The sequence below is a fragment of the Rhinolophus sinicus genome, linkage group LG16 (genome assembly GCF_036562045.2).
Source record: "Rhinolophus sinicus isolate RSC01 linkage group LG16, ASM3656204v1, whole genome shotgun sequence".
NCBI lineage: Eukaryota > Metazoa > Chordata > Mammalia > Chiroptera > Rhinolophidae > Rhinolophus > Rhinolophus sinicus.
Window position 1 is genome coordinate 16,907,241 of NC_133765.1, and position 19,159 is coordinate 16,926,399.

At 39.8% G+C, this 19,159-nt stretch overlaps 1 protein-coding gene across 1 annotated transcript in view; it reads right to left on the reverse strand.

Moving 5' to 3' along the window:
• Positions 1–19,159, reverse strand: part of MAPK1 (mitogen-activated protein kinase 1) — an 86,114-nt gene that overhangs the window by 32,105 nt on the left and 34,850 nt on the right. The window contains exon 2 of the mRNA XM_019710145.2: positions 1,228–1,410. Within this exon, the coding sequence (XP_019565704.2) occupies positions 1,228–1,410 (183 nt within the window). The remainder of the gene's footprint in view (positions 1–1,227; positions 1,411–19,159) is intronic.

The window sequence follows — 19,159 nt, forward strand, 5'->3', positions numbered from 1 at the left end:
TTCACCGTAATAATATTTCATTAGCAATGTTTTTGCATTTCTTTTATTCATTTCTGTGTAAATATTATTGTTATGTCTCCTACAGATTCATGCTAGATGAGACACACCGTGTTTCCCCGAAAGTAAGACCTAGCCAGACAATCACCTCTAATGTGTCTTTTGGAACAAAAATTAACATAAGACCCAGTATTATACTATACTATACTACATTACATTACATTACATTACATTACATTACATTACATTATACCCGGTCTTATATTATAGTAAAATAAGACCGGGTCTTATATTAATTTTTGCTTCAAAAGACACATTAGAGCTGATCTTAGCTAGATCTTATTTTCGGGGAAACACGGTAGTATGGGATTCAAAGGAAACTGACTTGAAAACTTGTCATCTGAAAGAGATTTGATTTTTATGACAAAAGGTAAAGCAGGACAACAGGTGGTAGCAGCAGGAGGCATTTCACTTAAAATATCACTACAATTTATTACCAGAGCTGTTTAAAAATGGAAAGGGCTGCCTAGAGACAGTGAGCTGCCTCTCCCGGGAGGGGCAGAATTCAAATTAAGCAAAGTGGTAGGAATGCTGTACTAACAGAAATCGGAATTTTCTTCTGGCAGATCCTCTTCAGTACATATAATACCCCTCTCTGTCTTTCAAATGTAGTCTTTACCCAGGCAGTATTTTCTGGACCTGCTTAGCCCGTATTTCTAAATGCTGGTCACAGTTAATAACAATTTCAGAGCTGAATTGCCTTAAGATCATGAGGACTAGTAACTGAATTTTAAAGATGAGAAAACTGAGACCTAGAAACAAAATGACTCTGTTTAAGATCAGGAGAGTCTCGATTTAACCAGGTAATATCCAGGGTACCCTCTTTCTTTTCCTTCTCACCATTACAAACCAAATCTTGAATGGAGAAAACATGCTTGAAAATAGTATTAACCAAGATTTTCCATAATTACATTTAAAGAAATCTTTACTGAAACTGACAAGTAAAAACATCAGATTTGCCAAGACACTAAAAATAGTTACAACAGATAAAAGGAATCAGAGAAAAATTTTATATAATGCAAGTGTTATAGTAAATGGCAAGCAGATTACAATTTCCCTTTAAAAGTGCTTTATATACTTTTCCTTTGTTCTGGTAAGTCCAGGACACTTCAAGTTACATTTACTAAATAAGGTGACCAGACAGTGGAGTCAGCTGTCTGAAAAGGATACACATCTTTCATTTGCTCGATGGTTGGCGCTCGAATAATATCATTGATTCCAATGATGTTCTCGTGTCTGAAGCGCAGTAAGATTTTTATCTCCCTCAGGGTTCTCTGGCAGTAGGTCTGGTGCTCAAAAGGACTGATTTTCTTGATAGCTACTCGAACTTTGTTGACATTATCATAAGCAGAGCTAAAAAAAGAAAAAAAGGAGGGGAAGAGATGGCATTAAAAACAGTTGTCAGAACATCTTGGCAGAAAGAATGCAAACTGGTGAAGTAGTAAATGTTTAGCACTCTGGGTAAATACCTGTTTCATACACATGAAGACAGTATGTACATTATCCACAAAAAGGCCTCAAGCTAGGGAGGACGCAGCTGGCACCATATAGCACAAACTGAATCTCAAACCTACCAGGGCCTGCCTGGCCCTGCTAACTGTGGATGCCCATTTTCATAAACCCAGCAACATGGGTTTATGCCACATATACGCAAAACCACTTTCCCATTGACTTTTAACAACAATGGCGTTCTGGTGAGATGAACCATTCCTGCCTCCAAAACAACTCCCTACTGTTGTACCGGATTCCTCTGACTCAGCACAAACATCCCAATGACCATCAACTACATCTTCATCTCTCACAAAAATGGACTCAAGAGGACACCTTGAATGCTCACACCAACTCTGTCTTACTTGCAAAATGACATGACTCTTTCTTTCCCCTCACCCCCAAAGAAATTTAACCAAGGTATCTGGGGAGTTTTATAACAAAACCTGTAAGTATTCGTCAAAAAAATACTCTCTATAGCTGTAACAAAGGTCAAGTTCTTCCAAAGTTGCCCTTAAAATCTGAATTCCAAGCAGAAGCAATAATAATTATATCTTTAATTTTATGATGAATTTGAATCTTGAATATTACTATCTATATTATGATCAGTAGTCTATTGCATCTTTTCTATAAGAGCTTACCGTATTATCTGGTCCATCGATTAAAGCAATGAAATAACACTGACAGGCAATAAGACATTACCTCTTATTTCCTCATAACTGTTAGAAATATAAAACAGTAAAATAAGTTTATTCTCCAGTTTGTGCTTCTATAATATTTATCAGTCTACTTATTCTGAGAATTATTTGATGCATTTGCCTGACTCCATCACAAAACTATGCTGTAGGAGGCACCTTATCTTATTCAACTTCAATTTTCCCACAACACCATTAATATACTGTACGCAGGTACCCCCAATATTTTAATATGAAAAAGATTTCCTTAAATAAAAGAATCATTATGCAAATCTTATTTAGCTTTGGTTTGCTGAATGAAGGCCTAAACTACTCATTCTCAGGTAGGCAAATAAATAAATAAATAAATAAATAAAAGGGTATGCTGCTTAAGCAAGCTTATTCAATATTGGGAACATTTTTAGGAATTTTGTGAGTAATTCAAATCATAGAAGGATCATGAGTACAACAGAAACAGAGGTTAAAATCTCTGTAAGATATTGGTTTAAACTTAACACTATAAATTTCTAGTTTTACTGAAACGTGGTAATCAAACATGGCAATAAATTTGCTTTCAAGAGTAAGACTGTTGGGGGGAAGGGCTTATGGTCAGTGCGCCCCTCCAACAGTATCAACACTCAGTGATGAAATAATAACCAAGTGAGAAAGCATGAGATCCTCCTTCTTGGTTCCCACCCGAAAAGAAGGTGTGACCCTGTCTGTGGGGTTGGGTCTGTTCTCCTAACTCCATTCTGCTGTCTTTTTGGTTTACACCATCTGCTGAAAACTGATCACAGAAAGTTTACACTCTTCTACAATGACTCTGTTTGCTCATTTCTCCTTGGATTTCTCAGTTCTGTTTTACATATTTTATCATACCTTTTACCATAAATTATTTGGTGTCTTTAATAGTGTTGGTTTTAAAATCACTTTGGCATTACCGATCCCGTTTTCTTTTTCTCTAAGAATTTAATCTTTGCTCATCTCCCTTCTCCCAACCACTGCCACGCTACAGCTTTTGCTTTAAATGTGTCTCCTGTAAACAACTTATGGTAGCAGTTTGGGATTGTAAACCCATCTGTGACTACAGAGTCTTTGGACGGGTTCATTTCAGATAGTCATATTTTTCTTTTAACTGATAAACTTGCTGTTTTCAAAAATAAAAATTCAAGGTTAAATAAATTGTTCAAGGTTAAAAGAATGAAGAATTTCCTAACTCATCCCTATAAGGCGAATAATTATTAAAAATAAATAAGTAAGTGCCGCCGGTACCAAAATGGCAAAGTAGGAAGACCCCCCAACTCACCTCCTCCCACAAACGCATCAAATTTACACCTACAGACAGAGGTGTTGTCCCTAAAGAAGAAATGAGGGCTGACCGGACAGCTTCTGCATATCAGATAAGAGCGCACACACGGAAATGGGTAGGAGATGGAGACGAGGCGCCATGGGAACCCCAGCCAACCATCGCTGACTCGCAGTGGGAGGGAGGGGTCACTGCAGGGCCTGCAGGCACTTGCCCATGCTGGGGTACAATGAAAAACCAACGGTTTAAAGGGCACCTAGACTATGCCAGAAGAACATCCATTTATTAACCCTAGAGCACCTCCAAACGAGAAGGGAACTGCAACACAACTTTTTTACACCATATACAAAATTAAACTCGAAACTGATTAAAGACTTAAATATAAGACCTTAAACCATAAAACTCCTAGAAGAAAACAGGCAGTAAATTCTTTGATATCAGTCTGCGCAGTATTTTTTTGGATCTATCTCTTTGGGCAAACACAACGAAAGCAAAAATGAACACACGGGACTATATCAAACTAAAAAATTTTTGCACAGAGAAGGAAACCATCAATAAGACAAAAATGCAACTAACTGAATGGGATATTTGCAAGTGATATATCTGATAAGGGGTCAATATATGCAAAATATACAAAGAACTCATACAACTTAACATAAAAAAAAAATACAATTTCAAAAAAGGACCTGAACAGACATTTCTCTGAAGAAGACAGAGAGATGGCCAACAGACACATGAAAAGATGCTCAGTATCACTAATCATCAGAGAAATGCAAATCAAAACCACAATGAGGTATCACCTCACACCTGTCAGAATGGCTGTCATCCAAAAGACAACAAATAAGTGCTGACAAGGATGTGGAGAAAAGGGAACCCCCATGCACTAGTGGTGGGATAGCAAATTAATGCAGCGAACATGGAAAATAGTATGAAGATTCCTCAAAAAATTAAAAAAAGAACAACCATATGACCCAGCAATTCCACATCTGGGTGTTTATCCAAGGAAAACAATAATTTGAAAAGACACATGCACCCCTATGTTCACAGCATTGTTTACAACAGCTAAGACATGGAAGCAACCTAGGTGTCCACTGATAGATGGATGAATCAAGAAGATGTGATACATATATAATGGAATTTACTCAGCCATAAAAAAGAATGAAATCTTGCCATTTGCAACAACATGAATGGACCTAGAGAGTATTGTGTTAAGTGAAGTTGGACAGCTGAAGATAAATATTGTATGATCTCACTTGTATGTGGAATCTAAAAAAACAAAATAAATGAACAAACAAAACGAAACAAACCCATAGATACAGAGAACAAACTGATACTTATCAGAGGAGACGGGAGGAGTGTGGGGGTCTGGGTAGAAAAGGGGAAGGAGATTAAAAAGTACAAACTTCCAGTTATAAGTCACGAGGATGTAATAATAATGTACAGTGTAGGTTATAAAGTCAGTAATATCGTAAAAACTATGTATGGTAACAGACGGTTAAAGGTATATAAATGTTGAATTACTATGTTGTACACCTGAAAATAATATAATATTGTATGTCAAGTATAAAAATAAATCCAAAAAATAAAGAATAATTGATGATAAAGAACAAAAACCAAAACTAAAGGCCAATTTCATTTGTAAGCACAAGCTTTAAAATCAACAAAAAGTAAAGAAGTAAATATAATTTGATAACATTAAAAGAATAATCTATTATGGCCAATATTTATGAATTCAAGAATAGTTCAATGAAAAATAAGACATCATGTGAAACAGACATTTCTCCAAAGATGATACACAAATGACTAACAAGCACATAAAAAGTTGCTCAATTATTAATTAGAGAAATGCAAATCAAACTCACAAACTATCACCTCACACCCATAAGGACTGCCACTATCAAAAACAAACAACAAAACAACAATAAAAAAAATCCCACAAGCAAAAACCCCAAAATAAGTGTTAGAATGTGGAGAAATTGGAATGCTTGTGTACTGTTCGGAATGTGAAATAGTCCAGCTACTATGGAAAACTATGAAAGTTCGTCAAAAAATCAGACATAGAATTACCATATGATCCAGCAATCCCACTTCTGGGTATATATCCAAAATAATTCAAAACAGGATCTCAAAGAGATATTGGCACACCCAAGTTCACTACAGCATTGTTCATAACAGCCAAGAAGTAACCCAAATATTCATTGATGGACGAATGGATAAAGAAAATGTGCTATACACATACACTGGAATATTACTCAGCCTTAAAAAAGGAAATTCTACCACATGCTACATCATAGATAAACCTTGAAGACATTATGCTAAGTGAAAGAAGCCAGTCACAAAATGAAACTACTGCATGATTCCACTCATATGTAGCATGTAACGTTGTCTGACTCAGAATCAGAGCGCAGAATGGTGGTTACCAAGGACTGGGGAGGGGAGGGAGATACAAGGAGATGGTGTTCAAGGGAACACATTTAGTCTTACAAGATGAAAAAATTCTACTAGATTCGTTGCATATACTTAGAACTACTCAAATGTATACTTAAAAATGGTAAATTTTGTATTATGTTTTTTACTACAGTTAGAAAACAAAAATTTTTTAAAGGGAGAAAAAAATCAAACATTTCAATAGATGTCAAAAAGAATGGTAGCAGTTACATGAATCTACACATCTGATAAAACTGTACAGAACTAAACCCACACTTACACAAATGAGTGCATATAAAACTAGTGACATGAATGAGCTCTGTAAATTTCGTCAATGTCAATCTCTCAGCTGTAGGTATTATAATGTAGTTATGCAAGCTGTAACCATTGGAGGAAACTGGGATTTCTCTGTATTTCTTACAACTGCATGTGACTCTACAGTCATCTCAAAAAAACAACAAAAAAACAAAAACAAAAACACAAACCACTTAAAAAGAGGTCCATCAATAGGGGAGTGGGTATCCATACAGTGGAATACTATGCAGCTGAAAAAAGGAGTGACACGGAAAGAGCTTCAGGATCTATTAAGTGAAAAGAAGAAAAGGCCTAGCAGTAGACAACATGCTGTCTTTTTTCTAATAAAGAATGAAAGATACATATTAACATTTGTTTATGTTTGCAAAAAGAAAGTCTGAAAGCATTCACAAAGTACTAATATGAGAGGTGGTAGAGGGAGGGACAGAATACCAAGCTGGAGTGGGACAGATAGGAGAACAAAAATCTTTATTGTATATCTTTTTATATTGTTTTGACCGAAGAGCCATGTGAATCTCTTTAAAATATATTTAAAATTTACTTTTTTAAAAAGTTTTTATTGGGGAAGGGGAACAGGACTTTATTGGGGAACAGTGTGTACTCCCAGGCCTTTTTTCCAAGTCAAGTTGCTGTCCCTTCAGTCTTAGTTGTGGAGGGTGCAGCTTAGCTCCAGGTCCAGTTGCCGTTGCTAGTTGGAGGGGGCGCAGCCCACCATCCCTTGCGGGAGTTGAACCGGCAACCTTGTGGTTGAGAGGATGCGCTCCAACCAACTGAGCCATCCGGGAGGCAGCTCAGCTCAAGGTGCTGTGTTCAATCTTAGTTGCAGGGGGCGCTGCCCACCATCCCTTGCGGGACTCGAGGAGTTGAACCAGCAACCTTGTGGTTGAGAGCCCACTGGCCTATGTGGGAATCAAACCGGCAGCCTTCAGAGTTAGGTGCATGGAGCTCTAACCGCCTGAGCCACCGGGCCTGCCCCTAAAAATTTTTAATTAGAAAAAACACACACGGCCGGCCCGGTGCTCAGGTGGTTGGAGCGCTGTGCTCCTAACGCCAAGGTCGCCAGTTCGATTCCCACATGGGCCAGTGAGCTGCGCCCTCTACAGCTAAGATTGTGAACAACAGCTCTCCCTGGAGCTGAGCTGCAGCGAACAACCGGAGATCGGCGAGAGCTTCCATGGGATGCCGTTTGCTTCCATGAGCGGCTGGCAGCCTGTGAGAGCTGCCATGAGCGGCCCACTGATGACCGGCGACTGGCTGCCTCAGCAGGGGGAGCGCAAGGCTCATAACACCAGCGTGGGTCAGGGAGCTGTGTCCTATACAACTAGACTGAGAAACAACGGCTTGAACTGGAGTGGGGTGGAGGGTGCAGAAGGGAGAAAAACAAAAAAACAAAAAACACACAGCAGAGTACTAGTGGAATACCGGAATACTCTTTAAAGGAAAAGGCACAATTACTTTAGAGTTCTTGACCAACACAAAAATATTTTAAAAATAAAGAATTATTGGGAAAAGGTACAAAGTATCTTAATTTAACCTCATTCCCACCTGAGAGAATAATCTTTAAAAGTGGAATTGGGTATATTATTTAAACGAGACATGCACAAACACCTGAATAAAGGGAGGAACTTATACCCAGCACTGGGTTAGTACGTACCGAGGGCTTTTCTAACAGAATGCAAAGATTATAAATAACATTCTCTCTTTTTTTAAAAGATTTTGTTGGGGAAGGAGAACAGGACTTTATTGGGGAACAGTGTGTTTTTCCCAGGACCCATCAGCTCCAAGTCAAGTTGTTGTCCTTTCAATCTTAGTTGTGGAGGGCGCAGCTCAGCTCCAAGTCTAGTTGCCATTGTTCAATCTTAGTTGCAGGGGGTGCAGCCCACTATCCCTTGGGGTAATTGAACCAGTAACCTTGCGGTTGATAGCCCGCGCTCCAACCAACTGAGCCACCTGGTCGACCGGGAGCTCAGTGGCCAGCTCGTTGTTTTCATTCTAGTTGTGGAGGGCGCAGCTCGCTGGCCCATGTGGGAATCAAACCAGCAATCCTGTTGCCCAGAGTTCACGCTCCAATCAACTGAGCCACCGTCTGCTCCTCTTCTGTCCAGTAAGGAGCTCCAGCTATTGAGATCACCCAGTCACATTATATAAATGCAGCCTCAAGTCCCAGATGAATTCTATACTGAGATCCATAAATTGTGCGGAATGGGAAGGGGTCAAAGTGAGCATACTTAATTCTCAAGACAATTTTCTACTATTCGTCAATAAAAGGGAATCAACTGTTGATATAAACCACACAGATCCTAAAACAATTATGCTGAGTGAAGTCAGACCAAAAGAAAAGTACTTCTAGTCATATAAAACACAAACAAGTCAGAAAGTAGATCAGTAGGGTTGCCTGGGGCTGCTGGGAGGAAGGGACTACACAAATGGAAACAGTAACTTTGGGAGGTGATGAATATGTCAGTCTCTTGATTGCGTTGATAAGTTCTGACACATGGCCATGAAACTATCAAACCGTACACTTCCAATACGTGCAATATATTGCGCATCAATTACTTCTTTAAAAGCAATTTTAAAAAAAAGGAACCAAGGCTCTTTGGATACATGGCTGATTCCAGGGCCTGGGTTGGGGGGGAACACATTCCAGAACCGTATCTAACCAGTAAATGTGGAAGTAAAAGCCCACAAAATTCTGGAGTAGATTATTTAACAGATGTTTTGTGATCACTTAGGTAAGAAAGGGAACCAACATGAGTCAATTATGGACGAGTCATGCTAAACCAACTTCATTTCCTGTTTTGATACAGTTGCCACAACAACACAGAGTGATGCCAGAGCTGTGGTGGAGTCGGGCCACACTGGTGAAGAACTTCCCATTCGTGAGACTTCATGTTAGGACTGGTGGCAAAAACACATAATGATCCCGCTTTTAAGAAGCTTGTAATTGAATGAGGGAAGGAGACAGGAACAGACAACATACACTTCCTTTATCATAGTAAAGCACATCTGAAACATAATAGCCTGGGTAGATTAAGTCCAAATAAAGGTATTAAGGAGAGGATTAAAAGATGAGGCCTGTAGAAACCATATCCTAAAGGATGAGCAAGCTTTTGAAAGAGGAGCAAGGCTATAAAGAAAGGCAAGAGGAAAAATGAGAGGAGGGAGAGAAAAATGAGCAGGACATCTGTGGGGACCGGTGCCCGTCAGCCAGCCAGGCCCCTCCTCATGAGGAGATTTATGGGGTTCGGGGAACATGCCCATCAGGAGCCCCTGAGTCCCCGTCTCCTGAGTCTGCTTCCAAGGCCCTGCAGGCCTCCCGCATGGCGGCTCTGTTGAGAGGAGACCGCTGCTCCAGTGCGTGCACAAGGTTTGCAGGCTGTGCACCGCTCCTGGAATGTCAGGCTGGTGGCCACGCACACAAGCTCCAGCTCACGTGGGGCACAGCGCTGGGGCTGAGAAGAGGAAGGGCTACGCCGGAGGCCTGCTTGCCTTAAATTGTTGGCACCAAACTCTAAAAAGCCCAAGAATTTTCAATTTGAACCTGACCTTCCAGGTCTTTAAGGTTTATCAGTCATGGTAGGAGGAGGGAATTTATTACAGTTAATGTTTCTTGGTTTGATTTATATGGTATATGGGGCTCCATTTGTATTCTTGACCCAGGCCTTGCAAACAGGGGCAGGCCTGGGTTTGGGAGGTACAAATGAAGATGGGGGCAGGAGACAACAAGGACAGTCTTGAACTTCTGGATTAAAAAATGTAAGGATGCTTGCGGGTGATTCAGATGGAGGAAACGAAGGTCCTATACTTCCAGCATCATTAAGGAGAGAGATCAAGGTTAGGAATCAGATATGGGAACCGTTAACAGAAGCCATAGTGGTAGCACTCCTGAGGGGAGACGATATCGAAAACAGAGGTCTGAGGCTAGAACTAGAGCAGTCAGAGGAAGAGGAACTGGCTGAAGAGAGTGAGAAGGTGGTAACTAATAAGGGAGTGAGAACGCTGGCTGTCCAACTCTGAAGCCCATGTGTTAAACCACGGAGAACAGGATAAAGTGGTGCTTCAGAAGCCAAAGGAGAGAGTTCCAAACAGGAGAGATTGAGAAAGACAAAAACTGGAAAGCACTCACTGAATCTGCAATGAGATGATTTGTGGTAGCAAGGGTGTAAGTAAAAGGAGGGGAATGGGGACAGAAAAGGGTATAGGCGACAACTGTTTAAGAAGGGAAGGAGGAGAATGACTGGCAGATCCATGTGGACAACTGAGAGGCACAGGGTGTTATGAAAGCAGGAGACTGGTTGAAGGCTGGGGGATGACGTGGGGTAAAAGAGAAGGCTCCCAAGAGATAGCCAGGGGGATGAGAAGGCAGGGTGCATTTCAGGCAAAGCAGATGGCACATGTAAAGGTACACAGGTCTGTAGGAACCTGGGCAATGGAGCGTGGGACACATGGGGACACAGCAGGGTAAAAAGATGGAGGTGTAAGCAGGAGCCAGGCCACATTTAGATTATCTACAATTTTATCCTGGGGAGCCACCAAAGGATGTTAGGCAGAGATTTTAAGAACGGCAACACTGACGTTTTTATGAAGGTCCCTCAGGTAGCAGATTGCTAAAGAATGTCTGGGGAGGGCAGTGCACGAGGCAGGAGCCCTTTTAGCAACTGGCAATGATGGTGGGAGCCACAGCTCTGGATATAGTGGCCATGGGCAGATTCAGAGGGAGTGGGTCCTATTTCACAAACCTCCTGTTTCCCAGCTCAGTCCTGTTGAAATGCTCTCCATCCAATTAGACTAAATTCCTAAAGGGCAGAACTATATGTTATAAATCACTTGTGTCTTCTTTATAGCATCTTAACCCAATTTGTGTGGAGAAACAAAATACTGTTCTTATCTGATGCCTCCTTTAAAGGAAGACCTGCTAACAAAATTCTGTAGTTAAGCCACAAATGCCACATGGGAACTGGAAGAGGTACAAACTGTTAGCCACAAGCACTTCAGGTCCCGACAACTCAGCTTCTACCTGTCTTAGCCCCTTAGCGCCAAGATCCCTGGAAAACCAATGAACTCCTTCCTAGTGGCCCAAGGATATTTCAAATGTAGTCTTGAGCCCGAGTTCAAAGCCAGGAAGGAATATGGTATAAGCTGCAACATAGGCCAGTTGGCGCTTCCTGTCTTACACTGTTTGATAATGAACATGGACCAGAGATGCATTTAAGATTTGCTAAGTGAAGGATGTCATTTGACTGAAAAGGCTAATTCTGTTTTGTGTTCAGAAGGTTTTGACAACTACTTGGATACTTACAGTTCTGCTCAAGTTAATTTACTAACGTATTACTGCTACCCTGTTTTCCCGAAAATAAGACCTAGTCAGACAATCAGCTCTAATGTGTCTTGTGGAGCAAAAATTAGTATAAGACCTGGTCTTATTTCACTCTACTCTACTAATACCGGGTTTTATATTAATTTTTGCTCCAAAAGACGCATTAGAGCTGACTGTCCGACTAGGTCTTATTTTCAGGGAAACACTGTATTTAGTATCATAGGGTTGAAAATATTCTACTATATCCCATGCCCAGATCTTGGTTTCTAAATATCTGCCTCCAATAAAAGGAACCAGGGCTCCTTAGAGAAATGGCTGGTTCTAGGGGTGAGAGCAGGGAAAATACAAGATGAGCCTAGAGCATGGTGTAATGCCAGAAAGGAAGGAAGTGCTCAAAAAAACAAAATGGGGGCACATCACAGGACCAAAGCAATCAACCAGAAAGCGCTCCCAATGGTCAAAACTGGAATAATTTGAGTAACAAAATAATGCAGTATTAGATTATAACCCAAAGCTTAAAAGAAATATGTGTAAGTCCATATTAACATGAATGATTGATTAAATACATAAATAAATGGGGGAGAAGAGACATATTGACAGAAGAATTTCGAATATGTAGATACTCTCTCCTCCAGATGGAGCTGATCTCTCCCATCCCCCACACCTGTAGGGTGGGCTAAGTTTAGTGACTTGTTTCCAAGAATAGAATTTGGAAAGGGAAAAACTAACTTTACAGCTGCGCAATCTGGCAAATATCACCTCACCAAGTCATCAGTTACCACCACCAGTGATGTCACGTGACATTCTGAACGCTGATAGGATGAGATAAGAAGGGCATTTCTCCTGTGATATTCTTTCCCCAAACCGCTAACTCCAGGCTAATAATGAGAAGAACATCAGACAAACCCAAGTTGGGACATTCTACAAAATACTTGATCAGTACTCCTTAAAACTGTCAAGGTCATCAAAACAAAGAGTAAGAAAGTCACACACCAGAGACGAAGCAGACAAGACAACTAAATGCATGTGGTATCCTTAACTAGATAGTGGAACAGAAAAAAGGAAATCAGTGGAAAAGCAAAATCTGAATAAAGTCGGGAGTTATAACATACTAATGTTGGTTTCTGAGTTTTGATAAATGTGTGACAGTAATGTAAGACATTAATTAACATCAGCGGAAACAAATTGGGTGGGGCATATTGGAACCTCTGTCCCATTTTTGCAACTTTCTGTAAACATAACATTATTCCAAGATAAGTTTATCTGAAACAGGCATTCCCACTAAATAATAGTTCCAAAATTGATGAAATAATGTAGATAATGAGGGCTAATTTAATGAGTAGATGCAAACATAAACATTTCATAATTAGCTACTTTAATCTCCCATAAAAGTAAAGGTGAATGCTTGATGAAATAAAAAATATTCCTCAAAGGGTTAACTGAAAACTACCTAACTGAATTTCATAAGTGAAATTCCACTTCAATCATTTGACATTTACTAAATACCTAATATAGCCTAATACGCACTGCACATTGAAATAAAAAAATAAAAAACCCACCTGCCTTTCTCCCTTTGAGCATCCTTAATACGGGTGATATATGAAGATATTTACTACATCACTGTCTAAAAGAACAAAGCCTGTATCGCCAACCATATGGATTAATATATTTTGAAGTGTTAATATAATATGAGGTTTGACAATTAAGCCCGTGAACTTGTTGTAATGATGTTGCTAACCTTTTTTGATATCAGAGGGATTATACACTATGAATTTGTACCAACTGGACAAACAGTTAACCAAGTTTACTACTTGGAAGTGCTGAAAAGGCTACGTGGAAAAGTTAGGCGACCTGAACTTTTTGCCAACAATCCATGGCTCTTGCATCACAACAATGCACCAGCTCACATAGCACTGTCTGTGAGGGAGTTTTTAACAAACAAATGTATTGGAACACCCTCCCTACTCACCTGATCTGGACCCCCAATGACTTCTTTCTTTACCCGAAAATAAAGGCAATATTGAAAGGAAGACATTTTGATGACATTCAGGCCATCAAGGGTAATACGATGACAGATCTGATGGGCATTCCAGAAACAGTTCCAAAACTGCTTTGAAGGGTGTACTAGGCGCTGGTGTCAGTGCATAGCTTCCCAAGGGGAGTACTTCGCAGGTGGCCATAGTGATATTCAGCGATGAGGTATGTAGCACTTTTTCTAGGATGAGTTTGTGAACTTAACTGGCAGACCTCGTAGGTGACGTGATTATGCAGCCATTAAACTAAGCATGAAGATCATATTAACTAAAGGTAAGATTCAAAATAAAATCAGACTGCAGCTTAAAAATATTTATCTAGAGGAAGAAATTTATAAAACAAGCTAGATGATGAGATCATGAGTGATTTAAGACATAATTTAAATTGTCTTTTGTCACACCAGTTCTGTCTATTCTACTGAAAGACAAAAATAACCAATGAAGTGTATGTAGGTTACCTAAGATAAGACACCTCAAAATAAGGAAATAACTTGAGTTTTAAATGAATTCTAAATACCTTCACAGGTTTTTGTTTCTAACCATGCTGAAAGAACAGGTACTGTTTACTTTCCTACCTTAAATAACTCCAGAAACCATACCATACCTACGAAGCAGGCTTTCTGACACCTGACAGCAGCAGCACATGGCATCGAGGTGAGTCCTATGATTATCGAAGCTTACCGCCTCGAGTTTTCAGGCTGCAGTGCAGAGAAGGGAAACCCAAATGGAGCTGGCAGTCTCTCTGAGTTGAGGACAGAATTCCAGTTTTGGAGAGTCCAAGTCAGTCAGAATTTGTGGGGCAGAGTACAGCAAAGAAGAGGACTTCAGAGAAGGCTGGAAGATCTGCAGAGGGTTCCCTTTGAGTCTTCAGCTGAGTAATGATCAGAGCACGTGCATAATGCAATTCCAAGGCTGGGGGAAGGAACCACTAGAAAGGAACAGATGGACTAATCCCCCTGGAACACGGCTGGGAATGGCTCTTGTCCTATCACCCAGAGGGTAACGACTTCTTTACACACCAGGCAAAAAATCACATCCTGGGGCCGGCCTGGTGGCTCAGGTGGTTAGAGCTCCATGCTCCTAACTCCGAAGGCTGCTGGTTCGATTCCCACATGGGCCAGTGGGCTCTCAACCACAAGGTTGCCAGTTCGATTCCTCGAGTCCTGCAAGGGATGGTGGGCTCCGCCCCCTGCAACTAAGATTGAACACGGCACCTTGAGCTGAGCTGCCGCTGAGCTCCCGGATAGTTCAGTTGGTTGGAACGTGTCCTCTCAACCACAAGTTGCCGGTTTGAGTTTCGCAAGGGATGGTGGGCTGTGCCCCCTGCAACTAGAAACGGCAACTGGAGCTGGAGCTGAGCTGCGCCCTCCACAACTATGACTGAAAGGACAACTTGAAGCTGAATGGCACCCTCCGCAACTAAGATTGAAAGGACAACAACTTGACTTGGAAAAAAGGCCTGGAAGTACACACTGTTCTCCAATAAAGTCCTGTTCCCCTTCCCCAATAAAATCTTTTAAAAAAAAAAAAATTGCATCCTCAGAAGAGTACTGACTCAGTACTGGTGCCAAATTAATCTTTGACTAAAGGCTATTCTAGACCTGCCTAAAAACAGTTAAAAGCAAGCTTTGGGTGGGGCAAGGGGAGCAAGCTTTGAAAGGATCAAACTGTTCCAGGTAACTTAAATGTGTCCTGGGGGGGAAAAAAGCCCAAAAATATTTAAAGGGATACCCAAAAAAATCTAGCACTCTGTAAAATAATGTAAAATCCACAATGTCATGCATCCAAACAAAAATGACCAATATCCAAAAAAGCAGAAAAATATGATCCATAATGAACAGAATAGCCAATTAAAAAATACAGATCCAGAAATTACAACAAAGATGATAGAATTAGTAGACAAGAATGTTAAAGTAGCTATAATAAATATACTCCACATGTTTAAGAAAGTAAAGCATAGGAGCAAAATAGCTGTAAGACTCAAATTGAACTTCTAGAGGTGGAAAAAAAACAATGGTTGAAATCAGCAACAGATTATGCACTTAAGAAAAATCTGGTGACCTAGAAGACACAGCAATAGAAACTAGCCGTAACGAGAAAAAAGACTGGGTATGGGGGGAAAACAGCTTCAGTGAACTGTGGGACAAGATCAAGTAGCTTCACATACGTTTAATTGGAGTCTAACATCTTCACATGTACAAAATCTGAGGGAAAGTAAGTACTTATTTCTAGGAAAGTATTAACGTCAAGGAAAAAAGAAACACACAAGTCCTCTCTTAACACTGGTTTTAAAACGAAGTAACAGACACAACTTAATAGCTGAGAAAGATTGTCATTACAACAGAGTGAAAACTTATTCTCATAGAAACTTACAATAATCATGTTTTATATTATTAAAAAAGCAATTATTTTCAGATTCCCACTTGGACAGGCAGGAGTATTTTTACATATTCTGGAGTGTGAAAAACAGAAGGTCCATTTCAAATCTACTATTTGCCGGCTAGGACTGACAGCAGCAGACTTTTTTTGGGGGGGAAATGTGAAGGAAAAAAGGCCTTCTCCAAATTGCTGTATAAAAACTGTAACTTTCATACTTAAGAAAAGCATTATTTCAAAATTTCAGGATTTCAAGTTGTTTGGTTATTAGAGCTTAGGAACCAGAATTTATTCTTAAGAATTAATTTGAATAGCTTTACTTGTGGTATAGTTCCTTTCAATGATATTTATTTGACTGTGCCTCATATTAATATTTCCCCTGCCATCCTGAAAGTACTTGCTTTTTCTAGGTCCATCTGGGTCTGGCCGTGGCCCTGAAGGTATGGCTCTCAGCACGATTACCACGCTCCAGGACTGCCACCTGGGTGGTACCACGATTACCACCCTCACAAGCTCAGAGCCGACTTGATCCCTGTAGCTACACTTCCAATACAGCCACGGCATTCTTCCACAAGCTGTCAGCGCTTGGGGTTTGAGCTGCTCCACACAACCGGTCTACACTGCCAACTTTGAATACTGTCTGCTCCTGATCACACCTCCTCCTTCCAAAGTCTTATTGACACCACTAGTATAAACGGCAACACTTATATGGTTGATGTCATACTTTCAAGTCTTGTTTCCCCCAGGTCAAGACTTCGGTTTTTTTGGTGTATATTATTTATGAAGCAGATGAGTACTCAGTAACAATAGAAGTAACACAGAATTCTTAGGAGCTTGAGAGTTTTTTATAAAAAATGATTGATAGCACTCAACCTATCATATCTATAAGGATTATTGGTAGTTTTGTGGTGACTAAGTATCAAGAATAAGAAATGTCCACGTCTATTAAATTATTTTCTCATGGTATTCTGATGTAAAAGTGATAAACATTCAAAATGAGATCAAAACAAAATTCTAAACATTAACATTAATCATTTATGCATTTACTTTATATTGTTTGCTTACACTTACTGATATATTGCTTTGCCTCGTTTCCTATATGTACTTCACTCAAAATGTTTATAGTTTACTGGGAACTAAGTTGTGCTGATAATGAAAACAAATTTCATGAAAATTTCTTATTTAATAATAGCTACAATTTGTTGAGTACTTATCATGTATCAGGCACTGCTCTGTGTTAGTACCTATTGGTGGATGTCATTCAGAAAGTGGTATTTTAATGCTGGCAGATAAGATTTAAAAATAGGCAGCCTATGAGAAAGGAGGAGGTGCAGGAGCTAAAGCATGGAAGATAGAGGAAAAGTGCTGGGTTGATCAGTATGGCTGGAGTTTAGAACCCATCCAGGGAAAAACAAAAAAAGTGACGTCAGACTGAGAAAGCCGAGAAATCTATACTTTATTCTGATAATAGAAAGAATCCTCGGACCATGAGAGTGACACAGTCAGAATTTTGAAGGAGGCTAAAACTAGAATTAAGACCAGTGAGAAGACTACAGTTATAATTCTCAAAATATTTATACTCCTCACTACTTTGACATTATAATAGTTGTTAGACCTGCTGCTTGATCTTGCTATTTAAGGCATTAATAAAGCAGCACATACATTAAAAATGTACTTTCTCAATATTTAAAGAGTGGTATTTCAATATAACTGATTCTCTTCGTAACTGTATATAATTTATTTCATTATTTAAAAACATTAATCTGAGAAGGAGCCACAGGTTTCACTGCCTGAAAGATCCACAGTATGAAAAAGATTAAGAACTCTCGTTATTAGGCAGTTTACAGATTCAGAGGAAATGGCAGACAGAAAACTAGTACAGAAGTTTGTATTCAAGACAAAGAAATGTCAGTTTTAGATCTTGAAGGAGGCATACTGAATGACTTCAAAAACATTTAAATGTTAAAATCAATTTATCAAGTATTTATTAATCATCTACATTGCATTAAGTGCTATGGATACAGCAGTGTAAAAATAGAAAGCTCCCCGCTCTCATGAACTTTATATAATATGGGGGAAATATAGAGACATACAATATATATTATGAACATATTAATACATATTATATATTAATATATGGCTATATTACAAATATATAAATGATGATGATGCTAAGAAAAAATGCAAATTATATAATAAATGTTACCATGGATAACTAGAGAACTTGATTTTTTTTTTTCTTTTTAAGGAGGGCGCAGCTCACAGTGGCCCATGCAGGGATCGAACCAGTAACGCTGGTGTTATTAGCACCACGCTCTAACCAACTGAGCTAACCGGCCCTCATTGAGAACCTGATTTAAATTATGGGTTTAGGGAAGGTTCTTCGTCTCTAACGAAGTGACATTTAAAACAGAGACCTGAAGGATGAGCAGGGATTAGCCAGGGGGAACAGCGGCAGAGCAGGTAAGTATTCTAGTGTGGAGTGGGGAGGGCGTTAGGGCTGAGTGTCTGTGTCTGGAGTGCACCAAGCAGAATGAGAATGGCTCAGGATGAGGCCGAAGAAACAGACAGTGACCTGGCAGTTGTGCTAAGGATTTAAGATTTATCTTAAGTGCATTTCCACTTTAAGTTGGGGACTAAAAGTGCCCGATTTATATTTTTTAATGATCTCTCCAGCTGTGTTATGAAGAATGAATTGTAAAAAGGAAAAGTGAAAAAAGGAAACCATTTGAAGCACTGCGATAGTACCAGTGAGATGATAGTGGCTGGGACTAAGCAACAAGTGCACTAGTGGCATTTTAAGCAGGTCAGCTCATTGTCTGAAACCAAGCCACCCACTGCAGGACGTTTAGCATCACTTAGCACAGCAGGCCGAGGGCACGATGAACTAGCAGCATGCTCAAGTCAGTAAAATAATGTAAAAAAGAAAAAGCACCACACCTCTGAGGGGAGGAGTAAAATCCTTGGAGTGAACAGGAGTGATGACAGCGGAGACAGAAGGATTGAGCAGGACTGAAAAGCAAAGGTGCTGGGTGGGACCTTGCGGATGAGCTGGGGGAACGAGCCAGGTACCACCAAGGTCAACATGAGCTGTGCAATACATAGTACTTTTATTTAGAACATATAAAGAACTCTTACAACTTCAAAATAAGAAGACGAACCAACA